Genomic DNA, 12,684 nt, shown 5'->3' on the forward strand with positions numbered 1-12,684 from the left:
ATGGAGTCTGGTACAGGCAAGATGCAAAAAGCTTCAGAATAATAGAAAAATACTGCATAATTGATAATAGGTGATGATACATTAAATAAGTCCGCAGTTTAATAATTAATAAGCGCAGACGCCACTGTGCAGCATCTGGGTGTTTTTTCTCTTTATTTGCTGGTTTACTGACATGAGCATTCCTGGGAGAAAGAGCTCCTTCCTCAAATGAACCCCAAAATATGCTCTCATTTCCTGGCATGGAAACCCTGGGATTTGCTGCTTATGTGGGGAAGGAAAGACTGAAAGAGTCTTAATAGCATGAGCGTTCAGTGATACCATCTCCGGTGCGTATATGAGAATCATTTATTATTGCTAAATATATACCGTTAATGCACAATGAAACCTAACTCAAATGTAATGTGAGCTGTTCTGTGGCCCCAAAAGAGGCCATGATCATGGAGCTCCCTCCTGGCAGCCATGTTGTGACTTCCTCTCCAGTCCGGTCACCCTTTGTCTAACACCGGCCAGGAATACACTTCAGGAAGTTTTCACTTCCTCTTTTACATGTTTTGCCTGACTGATCAGCGTCTTGTCGATCAGGTGATTCAGCTGTCTTTATAATGGTTGCTTTTGTTATTCCTAACCTTTTATTAGCCAAAGTTGAACGTTTCCAAGAACGAGTGATTGTGGGCAGTGACCGTGAAAAATTCTACAGTTGTACAGTTCCTCTCATGATGAAACCTCTGTGCTGGGATCAGTTACGCTGCTTGCTGCAGCTCGGTGGAGCCACACCTTTGGTTCCACATTGTCTATAAATTGTATTTTGCTTTTGTATAGCTGTTAGGGAACTGGGTTAGTAACTCAGTGTACAGGTTATATTCCCTAGTAAGCCATTCTGTTGTACCCTTGAACAAGGTGCTTAACCTGAAGAGCTTTAGATAACTAGCCAAATAAATAGATAACCCATAAAAAAGGAAAATAAGCTGCTTAAGACATTCTAGGGTAAGGGTGGCTGCAAAGCAAGACACCTAACCCCCTGTCGAGCTGGTCTTTTGCCGATGGTGTGTCAGTGTTTGTGAGTGTGTGAATGGGTGAACAAGAGAAAAGCAGGATAAAATTTGCAGTCCATTTACCACGATAGACTAATATGTCCAGTGTCCGCTGTAGAGGGGTGTTTATTTGAGTAGTTTTTGTGGTTTGCTTGGATGGCGCTGGGATTACAGAGTGACATCCCTCTCTTGCTCTCTTGCTTTTCTCTCTCGTAGGTGCTGTGCTATGACTACGACAATGACGGAGGCCACGACTTCATCGGGGAGTTCCAGACCAATGTGACAAAAATGAGTGAAGCCCAGAGCTCCCTGGAGGTGAGAGTGGACTCTACCACTGACTGCCGCGGGGGGAGGGCCAGCTACTCTGTCACCAGCTACTGTGGGGCCAGTGCGCTGGGATAGAGCACTCTTCTGCTCAATACTGTGTGGGGTCTAGTCAAACTGTGTTAGTGGAGAGCTGACAGACTGGGGCTGTCTATGCAGCGCAGCCACAGGGATTAAGGCCTCGTCGCCTGTGAGCTGCCAGTGTTTGCACAGAAGGCCCATTGTACACAGTTTCACCATCTCCCTCTGTCCACAAGCCCGTGTCTTCCGCAGTGGCTGGTGATAAAGTCCACCCTGCCCAGTCGGTTTCACTGTAATCACACTTGTGATTTTAGCAGGGCTGAATGTGTTTGGTTTTCTCAGAAAATGTTGTCGCGGAGTGTTGCTAAGCGACAGAGCGTAGCCGCTTAGTTTACACCCCCCTGAGTCGAGTCCTCTTGCTGAGCAATTCCCCAGGAATGGGTCAGCCAGGTCAGGCCAATTTTGGTGTCCCAAGATACAGACTATACACAAGGAAATTCTCATTTGACCAAAAATCAGTCCATTTAGTCAGCAGCTATCTTCCTCACCTTGCTGGTCCCTATATACAGCCTTGTATATCTCGCCCAATGTAATGCTGTCAACGTATCATGTAACATCATGTACATTTTCTCTGAATTGGGTGTCCAGTTCTATACTCTTTTCATTACTCTAGATTTATTACTCTGTTATAAGCTAATGAATAGGGTCAATGTTGCACAGCGCATGTTGGAAAATAGTTTTGTTTGCTCTCCCTCGCTCTCCATATTGTGTTGTCTTGTAGTATATGGTATTGTATGCTAAATTATTATCTAGAGTCCAGATTAAGATCCCGAAAATGTCCAGGCTGCCCTGCCTATTGAAGGGGAGTGCGCCCCCTGTCTTTATGGTCAGTGTATTACAGGTGTTATGGCAAAGAGGCCTCACTCTGTAACAGTTGAGCAAGGCAAGAATATGTATAGCTGAGAGAGAGGGGGGGGCTGGTGACCAGGAGAGAGGGAGAGAAAGAGAGGGCGAAAGAGAAAAACGGAGCGTTTTCTTTGAGATGCAAATCACTGTGGCTTCACAGCTCTCTATTTTTTTTTCTGCTCTGGCATCCTGTGCCGCCTGTCGCAGAGGCGCAGATAAGTACACTGATGAACTCATTTAAATAAAAGACAAAGACTGGATTTAGAATGGGTTTCAGTGCAGCGGAGATGCCGGTCAGTGTTGGGGGTGGGGGGGGGAGAGTGCCAGGGTTGTTTTTTTTTAATGCGGCATTTGTTGTGAGGAAATGTTTTACATTTTCTCGTTGATGTGGGAAACACGAGCGTGTTCACACGTTTTTCCCCCCTCGGCGTTTTGGGCGGTCCTCGCGTCGCATTACTGTCAAGAGAAGGCCCCCCTCGCCCGCCTGGCCGCACAATCAGCCTCCCGTCACACTTCTGTTAACCATTTCGAAATGAAAGATGCGTTCGCTCACATCGTGTACGTCGTCTGTGTGCTTAGCCGGCTTCCCTTTGACTCTAACGCTGACTGCTCAGATGGAACAGGAACTTGCGCTTACATTGTTATATCTTTGCTCTTTAAAAATGTCTTCTTCTTTGTGAATATGGAGTGCACTCCCACTGAAATGATTTTAGAGGTTTACAGTCCAGGTCATGTTTTTCACATTACGGTGTGGGTTCACCACATTTTGGCTGTGTTGAGCTTTTGCAGGGAAGCCAGCTGTGGAGGGTTTGGGGAGAAATAGCTTCTGTCACATTACATTACTTTACAGTTATTTAGCTGACAAGTTTATCCAAAGCGACTTACATTCATTCAACTAAGCAGGAACCAAATCCCCCCTGGAGCAATGTTGTGTTAAGGGCCTTGCTCAAGGGCCAAACAGTTGCACTGATGTTATTGTGGATACACTGGGGCTTCACCCACCAACCTTCCAAGTCCCAAGCAAGCACCTTAGCTATTAGGCTGTAGGCTGTTCCTTCAAAACCCAAATTGAAGTTCTTTAACACCTTCATTGAAGTGATTTTTTGTTGTTGTATCGTTTTGTTTTTATGTTAAAAATGTTATCTCCAAGTTGGTCCCAGTCCTTTAGATTGTTCTGATGTAGCGCCATTCCTGGCTAAGCCTAAATGCATTAATCAGTTGTGCTTTTTTTATACTCTTTTCCAAATGTATTTCCTCCAAATTCAGAATGGCCAGTTGCACTGACTAGCTCAGCACTGCAGCTTCTATAATCAGTTGGCACACAAGCATACGCTCTCCTCTGATGAGCGATGAGATGTGGTCACACCAGCCAGCTGAATCCCCCCGCCCTCCCTAGAAAACGCCAAGGCCAATTACGCATCACCCTGCGGGACCGCCACAGCCTGGATTTCACACCAGACCTTTGGACCCATCCGCACGCTATAACAGTGCATTAGCAGGATCAGCCTGGCCCTTGGAATATCTTGAGAAGCCTCTTAATATGTCTTGTGCGTTTCCGTGGTAACACTCATTGTTCAATCCCCCCAGGTGGAATTTGAATGCATCAATCCCAAGAAGCAGAGGAAGAAGAAGAGCTACAAAAACTCTGGGATTATTATTCTGAAGTCATGCAAGGTAATGGCTTGTACGTCAGCGGGCCGTTATCTCTCCTCATTGGCTCATTAGGCGTTTCGCTATGCTAATAGGAGAGGAAATGAGCGCTGAGCAAACCTGCGCTAAGTGTATTAGAAATGCGTGACACATTTGTCTATTAATTGATTCTTTTTATGTTATTACGGACTAAACGCTTGTAATTGTAGCTCTGCTGCGAGCAAATTCAATTTCCTTTTGCCGCCGGATTAAAGTAATAACCTTAAATTCCCATCTATCATAGCAGTAATGTTAGAGGGGAGAATCGCCTGCGGCTCTCATATTGTTTCTTACTCACCTGGGTCGACAGCGTTCGCTGAGTAATTGCAAAGCGGTCATATATTTTGCAGGGCTGCTTCAAAGCCTGGCTCCTGGCGCCAAAAATGTGATTCCCTGGCGTAAAGAGCAGCTCAAGCTGACTTATGAAACAGCTGGTAGCTGTTTGACCAGTTCAACCTGACATGGTTTGACAAACACAGGATGTATTTTGAAGCAGCACACACAAGCTACCAGCAAGGTTGACCAGCTCATATCCAGCTAGACCAGATTTTTGACCTGCTTTGCCATGCTGGTTAACCAGCTCATACCCAGCTAGACCAGCTTATGAGCATGAGCAGCTCAATTTTCAAGCTGGCATTGCTGGATTTTACAGTCGGTTTGCCACACCCCAGACAGACCAAAGCCATCGCAAGTTGTATTAATGGAAGGAGGACGGTTTTTGACTGCGCATTTGTCTTTAAATCTTGGAGCAGGTATGTGATAGCTGGTCTTATCTCCTCAGATTGCGAGAGACTACTCCTTCCTGGACTACATTCTGGGCGGATGTCAGCTCATGTTTACAGTAAGTATGAACCCAGCCCTCCCACCTCCCCTGCCTCTCCTGTGAACTTTGAAATCTGGCCCTCACCATGACCCCTTACGCCCCTTTGCTTCAGCGACATCAGTATGCCCACACGCGTGTGTTAGCGCACATTTGTGCACACGCGTAGCCACGCACCAACATTTCTGCCAGTGGCTCCGTCACACAAAGTGAACGTGATTGAACATGACGGCGTAGGCCAGGGAGGTGACATCATCCAAATGCGATGCAAGACGTGTGTTTGTTTTTGACCCCTTCTGTTTACATCGGTTCGGAGCAAGCTCTTTTGTTCCCCTCGAACAACGCTCGAAAGCTTCTCCAGCATTACGCTTGCTCACTCCCTGCTGCTCCAATTACGTGGTGCTGTTTTTTATGGTCATATTTGCTCATTTTCTCCAGTTATGAAACACGGCATTGTCCTGGCGAACAGGATCTATATATAACTCGGGAGATTTTTTTTTTTCTTGTACTTACGTGATTGTCGGAAAGACGCAGATTGAGAGAGAGAAGGTGAGGTTGCTATAGTTACCGTAGCCTGTGTAGATGCGGTCTGTATGTCTGAAGAGGAGGGAGCGAGAGAGAAAGAGCATTCAAACACAAATCACAGCGAGAGACCTTGGTGATGCTGGAAAAAAAGTACAAAACCTCACTTGTGAGAACGTTCCTAGTCCATACGGCTCCTGTTAGAGGTCATTCTGGTGTTCTGTAGCTGCATGCTAACAGGTAGGAGAAGCCTAGTCTACTCATTGACCCCTTTATTAGATATTTATTAGACTTATTTAGACTTATTGGTCTTCAGCTGCTGTTGCCCATCCACTTCAAGATTTGATATGTTGAGATGCTCTTCTACATACCACTGTTGTAGTGCTCAGTTATTTGAGTTACTGTCGCCTTCCTTTCAGCTTGAACCAGTCTGATCATTCTCATCTGACCTCTCTCAATTACTGTCCATTTTAGTTAAGTACACAGTAGCATGCATTGCATGTCCCTCTCATGTAATGCTGAGTCTGTAAATAGAGCCTTTTTAAGGCAGAAATCTGCCCCATCACCAGTGGTAAGAGCAGCAGTGTGGAGTAGTATGAAGCAGTGATCAGAGCAGCAGGGTAGAGAAGTGATCGGAACAGCAGTGTGGAGCAGTGGTCAGAGCAGCAGTGTGGAGCAGTGGTCAGAGCAGCAGTGTGGAGTAGTCGTCAGAGCAGCAGTGTGGAGCAGTGATCAGCGCAGCAGTGTGGAGCAGTGGTCAGAGCAGCAGTGTGGAGCAGTGATCAGCGCAGCAGTGTTGAGCAGCCGCCAGAGCAGCAGTGTGTGGAGCAGTGGTCTGAGCAGCAGTGTGGAGCAGTGGTCAGAGCAGCAGTGTAGAGTAGTCGTCAGAGCAGCAGTGTGGAGCAGTGGTCAGAGCAGCAGTGTGTGGAGCAGTGGTCTGAGCAGCAGTGTGGAGCAGTGGTCAGAGCAGCAGTGTGGAGCAGTGATCAGAGCAGCAGTGTGGAGTAACACTATGTGTTCTCTTGGGGATGCAAGAATGGCATGGTACATCTTTGTGCCAAAGGGTCAGTTCATGCATTTTTGAACTCAGTCTTGGGTTTGTGAGTGTGTGTGTTTGCGAGTGTGTGTATGTGTGTTTCTGTTTGCCCTACATTCGTCTCATCTCTGTGTGAATCTCAGGTGGGCATCGACTTCACAGCCTCCAATGGGAACCCGAGAGAGCCTTCCTCCCTGCACTACATCAACCCCATGGGCACCAACGAGTACCTGTCTGCCATCTGGGCAGTGGGCCAGATCATCCAGGACTACGACAGGTGAGTGCCCACAGCTACATAATCTGGATACACTGATATTATAATTCACAACTACACAATCTGGATACACTGATAGTATAATCCACAGCTACATAATCTGGATACACTGATTTTACAGTATAATCCACAGCTACAGCATCTGGATACACTAAGATTACAATCCGCAGCGACACAACTCGGCATCTGAAACAGGTTCTTTTGGAAATTGCGAATGTTTTTATGCCTGGTAAAATAAAAGTTAAAATTAAATTAAATCTGGATACCTTGTGATTGTAATGCACATCTACACACAGCTACACTGTAGCTGCATTCCCCAGCTCCATGCCAAAGGCACATTATGGATGCCCACAAATTTGGAAGTTATATGCTTTGTCACTGTACTCAGTTCCACTGTACACCATTTATACTTTAACACAGCTCTTGCTTCACCCTGTTTTTGGCATTACTGAGTGCTAGATTTTGGACATTTTGTTCTTTTCAGGTCTCTTGTTGTTGACCTATATCCTATTTCTCTCTTTTTCTCTCTTTTCTCTCACTCGCCCCCACCCCTCTCCTGATCTGTTCTCTTCCTCAGTGATAAGATGTTTCCTGCCCTGGGGTTTGGTGCACAGCTCCCTCCTGACTGGAAGGTAAATATGTTCTACATCATGAGCGGGAAATGGGTAATAAGCAGGAAATGAGTGTCTGCGGGACGTGCTGCTCAGAAAGTGAGTCACTGGTTTTCATGACCTCCCTGCTACGAGGCAGGGATGATATGGGTTCCATGTGGAACTAATGAAACCTGTATGCAGAACTACTGTAACCATGACAGAAAAGAGCAATAATTATTATTATGAATGTTGTGCAAAGTACAGTACTATTACCAGAACATATAGAGCAGGCTTGCAGACCCTTGCGCTAATACAGTGCAGTGCAGACTATGAGGTTAAAGTGCAGACTGTCACCTTTAATTTGAGGGTACTTACATCCATATTGGGAGATCCGTGTAGGAATTATATCCCTTTTTATACATAGTCCCTCCCATTTTAGAGGACTGGAAGTAATTGGACATTTGGCTTCTCAGCTGTTTCTGATCAGTCAGGCATATTTAAACTGATTGGACCTTGATTCATCCCATAGCAAGGTAATGATCCCAAACATATACCATTGCTTAATGATGTTCCAAACCGTTTGTTTCGGTGAGCATATTGTTTGGCCTATGTCTTCGATTATTTCCTTCTCATTTTTCAGCCTCAGAATGGCTTCTTTGACTGCCATTGGTCATACTCTGGGCCTCATGTTGACAAACAGCAATAACAAAGGCAATCAAAAGCCTAAAATCAAGACTAGATACTGAAAGATATTTTTTTATCCCTGCACGAGAGAAGTGATTGAATACATCTGACTAATCAAAAACAGCTGAGAAGCCAACTGTTCAATTATTTTTGGTCCCTAGAATGGGGGGACTATATATAAAAAGGGATGTGATTTCTACAATTTCTCAATTTAAAGGTGATAGTCTGCACTTTAACCACTTTAACTCGTATTCATAGTTTCATTTCAAATCCAATGTGCTGGAGTACAAAGCCAAAAGAACAGAAATTGTAACACTGTCCAAATAGGGACTGCACTATATAATGCAATTATAATGGCACGCTCTTCATTTTACAGTAGTATGTACCATACTGCTAATTAATATTAAGTTCTGGAGAATTCAGGGTCAGAAAGTCCTCCCCAATATTTTGCTGTCACAGTTTGCTCATTTGGATTTGCTAATTAGCACAATTCCTCCACCAGAAGGTTGTACGAATTCAGAGTTGAATGAATAAAATTCACGGGTGGAAGAAACATATGGGAGGGCTTTTTCTGACCCTGGGATGTTCTACCTCTGTAAAAACTACACTCGAGCACATTGATACTACTTTAACATTGTGTTATAACACAGTTATAGTCTGAGAACATGAACGTTTTGTAGTTTTTGTGTGCTGTGAAACACTGAATTGCTGCAGTGTTCTAGGAGGCACTGTATTGACTTGCAGCATCGAACGAGAGTGGAAAGGGTAGTGGAAAAAGCAAGGCGGTGCCTTTTTCTCCCCGAGCGAGCACGTTTCCCCCGCTGGCACAGATCCCAGCGGGTAGCGGGAGCCGCACACTGTGATTTGAACCAGTGTCCTTCAGGCTACGCGTCCACATCACAAATCGGCTAATCGCTCCACGCTAGCGCCCCGAGGACACCATCTTTGATGTCGGTGTACTCTATGGCCCACGGTCGTGTGTACACTCTGTCACATTACGCACACGGGAACGCAGTGGTCGGGAGTCGGGGTGGGGAGATGATGGAGGGAGGGAGAGGAAGAGGGTGGGAGAGAGGGGGAGGGCAGATAGAAAGTAGAGGAGAGAGAGAAAAAACGCTGTGAATTTATCCATATTTCCATGATTATGCAATGGGTTCATTGTCTCCGTTGGGTTGCCATGGCAGCACGTCGAGGAGAAACGAGAGAAGAGAAGGAGGTGAGGAGGAAGAAAAGGAACAGAGGGGAGGTTCAGCGTTCGACGGAGGAACATGTTGCTCTGTGTCAAGTTTTGTACGAGGACAAGCGCATGAAAGTGAAGAGGAGCGGGGCGGAGGGAGGAGAGGAGCGGAGAGAGGGAAGAGAAAGATGGGGTGGGCTGAGAGTGAGCAGGGAGAAAGGGATGAGCTTCTGAGAGTTTTAACCAGACTCTGGCCACTAAAAATGTACCAGACATTGACATGCAACATGGGGAGCAAGAATATTTATTTTAATACTGAAAATAAAAAGCCTGTTTCCCAGAGGAAATGGAGAGCACACCAGAGAGACAGGGAGGGGATAGAGAATATAGGAGGGGGTAAAAGGGAGGGTAAGGAAAGAGAGGAGGGGGGAAGAGGGAGGGGAAATGGAAGAGAGGAGGGGGAAAGAGAGAGGAGAAATGGAAGAGAGGAGGGGGAAAGAGGGAGAAACAGGACTGAGGTGAATGTACAGACACCAATGTTTTTTGAGCCCCCCACAGAAAGTGACTGCAACCATGTGGCTGCAAAAAAGAGCTTTTTTTAAACTCTCTTTAAGTGGCATTGATTTGGTCCAACTGTTAAATGACAACACTATGGTTTCCTCCTATTGTGTGAAATTGTTATTGCCACCTGCAGCATAATTAACCACAGCGTTGTCAGATGCTCGCAGTTAATTGCTCTGAAATTGGCCCCAGCGATGACGGGCTGTCAGTGACGGGAATGGGAACACGCTATTTTGTCGATGTCAGAATATCAGACGCGGGTCTTTGTCTGGCGGTGTGGTCCCGTGTCCTTGCCTCCGCGCGGCGTCGTCTGCCGAGCCTCGGAGCGGACGCGGACCGAGTCGCAAGCGTTCCCGCCGTCGCCACGGCAACCTCTCCCGGTTCCCTGCGCCCTAACAGCCGTCATCGGCGCTCTGCTTTGTTCTGCCTCCGCAGGTGTCGCACGAATTCGCCATCAACTTCAACCCCACCAACCCCTTCTGCTCAGGTGAGTGCGTGAGTTTGACAAAGGTTTATAAATAGTAGTAAATCATATTCAGCTACTCCTTCGTGGAGGGGCAAGTTATTTTTTTAAATGCTGCAAAAAAAACATTTATAAACCAGTGAACAAGAGGTACGTACGCGAACAATGTATTTAAACATGCAGTTATTATTATTCTGTCTACAGTGGGAGGTGTCCTGACAGCCGCAGACCTGTAAATAGTCCATAAGAAGTCCGTAAATAGTCAGGAAATAGTCCATAAATAGTACACAGGAATAGTCCATGCAGTACATAAGGAGGAAGGATAAATGACAGGAGTTTGCAGGGCTTCATGTGAGACACTACTGTCATGCTCTTTTCAGTAGGTACTTTGCTTGAATTCCTTCAGCAAATATCCAACTGCATAAATGGATAGTATGTTATTTAATTAGTCAAATTATTTTTGGTCCCCCAAAATGAGAGGGGGTATTTATAAAAACGGCTGCAATTCCTACATGATTCACCCAATATGGATGTAAATACAAGCCAATTAAAGCTGGCCATCTGCACATGATCCTCATAGCCATGGCTTACATGTCAATTTAAATCCAATGTGCTGGCGTACAGAGCCAAAGCAACAAAAAATGTTTCACTGTCCGATACAGCACAGCATGTAAACATTTAATCCATGGATGACCGCTCTGGCCAAGTGTGGCAAAATAAAAATAATAGAGAAATAATGAAGAGGCTATGAGTGTATTGAGATGCAGTGGTATTTGCACAGGTGCTGGCAGTGTACAGAAACTGCCCTTTCCAAACCGAGGAGGACGTTGCCTTAAATATAATAAGCAGAAGGAGTGAGGTGTACTATGGGCCACAGCAGTCCGTTCAGCCAAAAAATGGCTCATCGTATTACAGCAATCTAACCATTCTCGCTCCGTGTCAACTTCCAATCTGGAGAGATCTCCGGGTCTCGGAGTTCACCGCGAATCCTGGCAGGCTCTCCCGCACCTTTAATAACTCCCCGCGCGGAGCGGCACTCTTCTACCGCCGGGGTGAAAATTCACTTTTTAACTCCTCTGCACTCGGCGTCTGTTGACAGAAAGGGGTTTTAAATAGCTCCTGCTGTCCAAGTTTAATCCCTTTTTAAGATTTTAAGCGCTCGCCGCGTTGAGTCACGCTGCATAATTGGGGCTCGCTCGGCACAGTTAAGCGCGCCATCGGTTCCGACGGCGGCTCGCTAGGCGGGCCGCGCCGGCGTTTCGGTTAGCACACGGGCGGAAGAAACACGCGCTGCTCCCTGCTCCAGGGGCGCGGGTCAAGGGTCTGTCCGTCATGGGCTTTCCTGTTAAATCCTGCACTTAATTACGTTATTTATTTGATTTCAGTCGTTTGATTTGTTGTGAGCTACAGCCGCAGATAGCACACGTACAGTGAGCTATCTGTGAGACCAATTTGTTGTGGTCCAGTATTGAAGTGAACCACCATTTTTATTAGTGTGTGCAGCTGTTTGGAAACTGAAGCCAGAGTAACTGGTTGGAATAAAAGACAGCATATGCTCTCCAGACCCTCTAAGGGAGCTGTGAATCCCTGTCCCTACTCAGTACAGTATAGTAGACAAGAGTAGGGCAGTCTGCAGCATGGTGGCTGAGGTACATGACTGGGACCCGGAAGGTTGGTGGTTCAATCCCCGGTTTAGTCACAATAATCTCTGCAGAGCTGTTAGGCTCATTAGCAAGGTCCTTAACCCCGCATTCGTCCAGGGGTGATTATCCTCTGCTTAGTGAAATCAACTGTAAGTCGCTTTGGATAAAAGCGTCAGCTAAATAACTGTAACGAGTGAAAGGACCTGAAAATGGAAAGATCTAGATTTTGTGTTGTGTTATTTTCAGTTGGTGATGCACAGTGGTCTGTTTGGCACTTCACCTACACCACATCCTCTTTACTAAAGTGTTTTTAGAATGCACAGTATGCACGGCTCTACACGTTCAATAATTACGGTGGGGGTCTGGTGGTAAAACCTTTAGTTTTAGAGAGCTCATTTCTGATCATTTCTTTATCATACTTCAAAAGTCCTAAGTTGCGATGACCAATTTAATAGAAATCAATGTTTATGTATTTTAATTTTTGGCTGTTTTATGCTTTCATCTTCATTTTGTAGAACAATACCTTGGCTTTCATCTGCATGTCTTCATGCCAAATTCAGAGTAAAAATATAGTTTTTAAGCTTTTAAATGCCAGATGTCAAAGTGAGAGTAACACCGGAGTTGTGCATTGTTTGGAGGCCAAATGGAAAATGGTTTGGCATTAAATAGCGCTTTTATTCACAGCGCTGTACAATTAGTGGTTCTCATTCACCCATTCATACACAGACTCACACACCCAACGGCAGTTGGCTGCCATGCAAGGCACAAACCAGCTCGTCCAGCCAGCTTGTCACCGTGCACCAGTCACATCAGCTGCGTTCGTGGCTACATGTTGATTTGCTTTCATGGTCTGTATGTCTTAATGTGAAGAGTAAATGTTCAGAGTAAAAATACAGTTTTAACGGGTTTTTTATAAGATGATAAGTTATAGCTCCAGAGT

The 12,684-nt window shown here is 45.7% G+C and overlaps 1 protein-coding gene across 1 annotated transcript in view; it reads left to right on the top strand.

The window, feature by feature from the left end:
* Positions 1–12,684, top strand: part of cpne2 (copine II) — a 50,690-nt gene that overhangs the window by 20,842 nt on the left and 17,164 nt on the right. Inside the window, exons 8-13 of the mRNA XM_061244495.1 lie at positions 1,248–1,346; positions 3,870–3,956; positions 4,753–4,812; positions 6,493–6,626; positions 7,201–7,255; positions 10,074–10,125. Of these exons, the coding sequence (XP_061100479.1) occupies positions 1,248–1,346; positions 3,870–3,956; positions 4,753–4,812; positions 6,493–6,626; positions 7,201–7,255; positions 10,074–10,125 (487 nt within the window). The remainder of the gene's footprint in view (positions 1–1,247; positions 1,347–3,869; positions 3,957–4,752; positions 4,813–6,492; positions 6,627–7,200; positions 7,256–10,073; positions 10,126–12,684) is intronic.

The sequence above is a fragment of the Conger conger genome, chromosome 6 (assembly GCF_963514075.1).
Source record: "Conger conger chromosome 6, fConCon1.1, whole genome shotgun sequence".
In the NCBI taxonomy this organism is placed as follows: Eukaryota; Metazoa; Chordata; class Actinopteri; order Anguilliformes; family Congridae; genus Conger; species Conger conger.